The sequence below is a fragment of the Artemia franciscana genome, unplaced genomic scaffold (genome assembly GCF_032884065.1).
Source record: "Artemia franciscana unplaced genomic scaffold, ASM3288406v1 Scaffold_3706, whole genome shotgun sequence".
NCBI lineage: Eukaryota > Metazoa > Arthropoda > Branchiopoda > Anostraca > Artemiidae > Artemia > Artemia franciscana.
In genome coordinates this window covers 3,986-8,839 of record NW_027064295.1, presented here as the reverse complement: position 1 = coordinate 8,839, position 4,854 = coordinate 3,986, and the positions used below count along the sequence as shown (strand labels likewise).

The window sequence follows — 4,854 nt, the reverse complement described above, 5'->3', positions numbered from 1 at the left end:
ATAGCTACGTATGTTGAAAAAATGAAGATATTAGACTATTTTATGATTGCACATGGTAAAGAATGTGATTAAAGGCTCTTTTCCTATGTCAAAAGTTTTAGTTTTCGAGGGTAATAGCTACGTATGTTGAAAAAATGAAGATATTAGACTATTTTATGATTGCAAATGGTAAAGAATGTGATTAAATGCTCTTTTCCTATGTCAAAAGTTTTAGTTTTCGAGGGTAATAGCTACGTATGTTGGAAAAATGAAGATATTAGACAATTTTATGATTGCAAATGGCAAAGAATGTGATTAAAGGCTAATTTCCTATTTTAAAAGTTTTAGTTTTCGAGGGTAATAGCTACGTATGTTGAAAAAATGAGAATATTAGACTATTTTATGATTGCAAATGGTAAAGAATGTGATTAAATGCTCTTTTCCTATTTCAAAAGTTTTAGTTTTCGAGGGTAATAGCTACGTATGTTGGAAAAATGAAGATATTAGACAATTTTATGATTGCAAATGGTAAAGAATGTGATTAAAGGCTCTTTTCCTATTTCAAAAGTTTTAGTTTTCGAGGGTAATAGCTACGTATGTTGAAAAAATGAAGATATTAGACTATTTTATGATTGCACATGGTAAAGAATGTGATTAAAGGCTCTTTTCCTATTTCAAAAGTTTAAGTTTTCGAGGGTAATAGCTACGTATGTTGAAAAAATGAAGATATTAGACTATTTTATGATTGCAAATGGTAAAGAATGTGATTAAAGGCTCTTTTCCTATGTCAAAAGTTTTAGTTTTCGAGGGTAATAGCTACGTATGCTGAAAAAATGAAGATATTAGACTATTTTATGATTGCAAATGGTAAAGAATGTGATTAAAGGCTCTTTTCCTATGTCAAAAGTTTTAGTTTTCGAGGTTAATAGCTACGTATGCTGAAAAAATGAAGATATTAGACTATTTTATGATTGCAAATGGTAAAGAATGTGATTAAAGGCTCTTTTCCTATGTCAAAAGTTTTAGTTTTCGAGGGTAATAGCTATGTATGTTGAAAAAATGAAGATATTAGACTATTTTAAGATTGCAAATGGTAAAGAATATGATTAAAGGCTCTTTTCCTATGTCAAAAGTTTTAGTTTTCAAGGTTCAAGGTTCAAGGTTCAAGGTTCTTTTATTATAACCAATATATACAAAATATTAGGTAACTCAAGGCTGAGAGTATAGCTCGAATGCAATTGAGCTACCTTTAAGAAACACTAAATATGCACAAAATTAAAAATAAAAACTTCTCTTAACCAAACTTGACAGAAATAAATAAAAAACAAATCCTGTGCCGTACGATACCACTTCCATCCTCCGCGCACCATCCTGAGACACAATTAAATTTACAACTTAAAACCAAGTGAGTCAAAAGACATCTGGAGGTCTCATGGGCGAACCCCAGAGACCAACCCAATACTAAAAAAAAAAAATATAAACATCCCTAAAAAAAAAATAAAAAAAAATAAAAAATCATATTATTTAGATTTATAACTCTCAATCAGCACTCTTTTCAACTTCCGTCTTATAGCATCTATGCTTATATTAAAATCAATCTCATTTTTCAAACTTTCCCAATGTAGAGGAATCAAATACCTCAGGCAAAAACGCGACCTCTCTGTAACTACCATAGGAGTCCGCAGATTATATTTACCACGGGTTTCAACTTGTGAAGATGAAGGAGAAGAAATAAGACCCATCGATGCAAAATATCTGGGGAGCTTTTCTCGTTCAAGCTTAATCTTAAACATAACACTTAAAAATTGGATACTTTGCCGAACAGGAAGAATATTATGAAGTGAAAAAAGGGTCTCTGTTGTGGATTTTAAGGGGAACTTTGATGGCGATGGCAGAAAAGGTTTAAGTATACGAACTGCTTTATTTTGTATAATCTGTAGAGGGGTAACATTACTTTTAAAAGTGTTCAAAAAAATAATAGATGCATAATCAAAATGGGATTGCACAAGGGAAAAGTAAATGGATTTAAGAGCGCAATATGGAAGAAGGTTTTTCAGTCTGCACATTATACCAACTCCACGGGCAGACTTTGCTCTAACCTGATTAATTTGCTCTTTCCATGACAAATTCTCATCAAACACAACTCCTAAATATCTTATCAATACAACCCTTTCAATAACAGACTCAGGTTCATTCGCAGAAATGGAAACTGATTCTATATCTGGAAACTTGTGACCCGTCCTGCTGTAAACAATAAACTTAGTCTTCTTTCTATTCAGAAGTAGTCTATTATCAGAGAGCCAAGTAGACAATCTATCATATGCGGATGTTAAATTGACCACTAGCTCTTCACGAGATTTACCAGAAACGGTTGCTGCAGTGTCGTCAGCAAACTGAGTGTCTATAGAAGAAACTCCAGAAGCTGAGCACAAATCATTAATGTAAACTAGGAAAAGCAGAGGTCCTAATACGGATCCCTGGGGAACACCAACCTTATCTGACTGCTGTAAAGAATCAGATCTAACATCATTATATATAAGTATCTGCTGCCTCCCATGAAGATACGATTCAAGTAACCTAAGGCAATTACCACGAATACCAGCATTCGAAAGCTTATACAAAAGAATTTCATGAGAAATGGAATCAAAAGCTTTCTGTATGTCTAAAAATATAGTTGCAGGCGTTTCTCCACGGTCAAGACAATCATTAATATGATGGACAATAATAGCCGTAGGATGATCACTGCAATGCTCTTTTCTAAATCCAAACTGAAGTTTAGAAATGTAATCAAATTTCTCAAAAAAAGAATAAATTCTGTTATACAGTGCTCGCTCTACAACCTTCGAAAAAGCAGAGAGTATCGATATAGGACGATAATTAGCAGGAAGCCTCGGGTCATCACCTTTATGTAGGGCCACAATTCTTGCTGATTTAAATGTTGAAGGATAGACACCAGTTACAAATATAAGATTAATAATGTGGCATAAAACCGGTGATATAACTGGGAATATTTCTTTGACCAAATTAGTAGAAGATCCATCAAGGGCTTCAGATGAACCGTTCTTCATTTTAGATATGATCTGTTTTAGTTCAATTTCAGTAACCGGGGAAAGGAACATGCTTTTATCAGAGGGAGGGGGAATGTGATCTTTAAATAAATCATTGTTATTATTATTTGGAGAAACATGAGATGCATTAGCTGTTTTTTCACCGATGCTTACAAAATGAGCATTGAGCAAGTTCACTATTTCCTGCTTATCGGAAGAAAAAGAACCATCACCACGTAACATTTCATTCGGAAATGAAGATTTTTGAGACCTTCCCAACAGAGAGTTAATAAGTCTCCAAGTATGTTTTTGATCCCCACGAGCTTCTACAAATGATTTTTCAAAATATCTAGCTTTTGCTTTCCGAATTAACTGTGTCAGGACATTTTTATACTTTTTAAACTCTTCTTTATTTTTAGTAGATGGGAATGACATAGATATTTTAAATAGCTTATTTTTTATTGAAATAGAGTGTAGAAGCCCGCGTGAGATCCATGGTTTTTTAGGGAGTGTATATTTTTTTATTTTAATGCGTCTCAATGGACATGCTTCATCCAAGCACTCACGGAAATATTTTAAAAACAGAGCCGTAGAAATCTCAGGGCATTCACATTCTAGAATTGCAGTCCATTCATTTAAATACAAAAGGTTCCTCAATTTATCCATTCCTTCTTTATCAATTTTTCGAGTTTGTTTAAATTCCGAAAATTTTGGTCTGTGATTAATTCCAACATCCGCAACTACCACACAATGGTCAGAAACATCTGTAAATATAATATGCGAAAGAGTAACGGGGATAGTAGAAAAAATATTATCAATGAGAGTAGCCGTATCTTCCGTAACCCGGGTCGCAGACCTGCATGATGGTAAAAGTGATTTTGATAGGTTCATGCACAGAAACTCAAGCGATTTTTCATGCAAATGATTAGAAATTCCCGGTCTATTTGTCTGAGCTAACAATAAATTAATATTAAAATCACCCATTACCAGAACTTGCTCAGAATTCAAATTAGTCACATCTTCAATGAAGCATTCATAAATTCGCAAAAACTCTTGTAACGAAGCCGATGGTGATCGATAAACAACACAAACAAGAACTTTCCTATTATCAATCACACACTCAATGCAAATGCTCTCAAAGGTCATCTCTTGGTCATGCTTAGATAGTTGCTTCTTCACAACAAATGGAATATCATCCCGAACAAAAAGTCCAACTCCGCCACCCTGTCTATTTTCCCTATTATTAGATATAAATTTAAACCCATCACAATTCATGAATTCTGCATTTTCATTACTTAAAAACGTTTCACATAGGCCTAAGATACTTACCCTGTGGTTACAAAGTAACTGCGAAACAAACTCGTGGCTACTAGCCAAACCTCTGCAGTTAAAAAGTGCTGATCTTAAGTTCCCATCAAATACAGGTGTTCCTAAATCCCCTTCAAATAAAAAATCAGTAGCAGGAAGGCTAGCTAAATGATCATCATAAACACCTTTAGCAAAAGGGGAAAAATCATAATAAATATTTTTTAGATCAAGCTGATCATCGAGGCGGCTCCCCAATCCTCCCCCAGACTCCCCACTACTCACGTGCTATATATAAATTTCATCTTTACCTTATGTCCCAGGCAGGCACGACGGAAAAATGGAAATGGCACCGCACCACTAATCAGGCAAATCGGGTAAAAAAGTGGCAGAGAACAAACAAGACCTCGAAACTTGATTTTTTTCACTAGACCTACTAACACTAGAAAACTAAAAAAAAGATCATACGCAAAAAACGAGGTTGTAGAACCCAACATGTACACAACACTGTGACAGAAGTGGC

The 4,854-nt window shown here is 34.2% G+C and overlaps 1 protein-coding gene across 1 annotated transcript; it reads right to left on the bottom strand.

Moving 5' to 3' along the window:
• Positions 1 to 2,050: 2,050 nt before the first annotated feature.
• LOC136043211 (uncharacterized) lies at positions 2,051 to 4,301 on the bottom strand (the record flags this gene model as incomplete). Its single annotated transcript, XM_065728143.1, has 2 exons — positions 2,898 to 4,301; positions 2,051 to 2,483 (listed from the first exon to the last, which is right to left on the bottom strand). Coding segments are annotated over exons 1-2 (1,837 nt in total), but the record flags the coding sequence as incomplete, so codon positions are not given.
• Between the last annotated feature and the right edge of the window lie 553 nt (positions 4,302 to 4,854).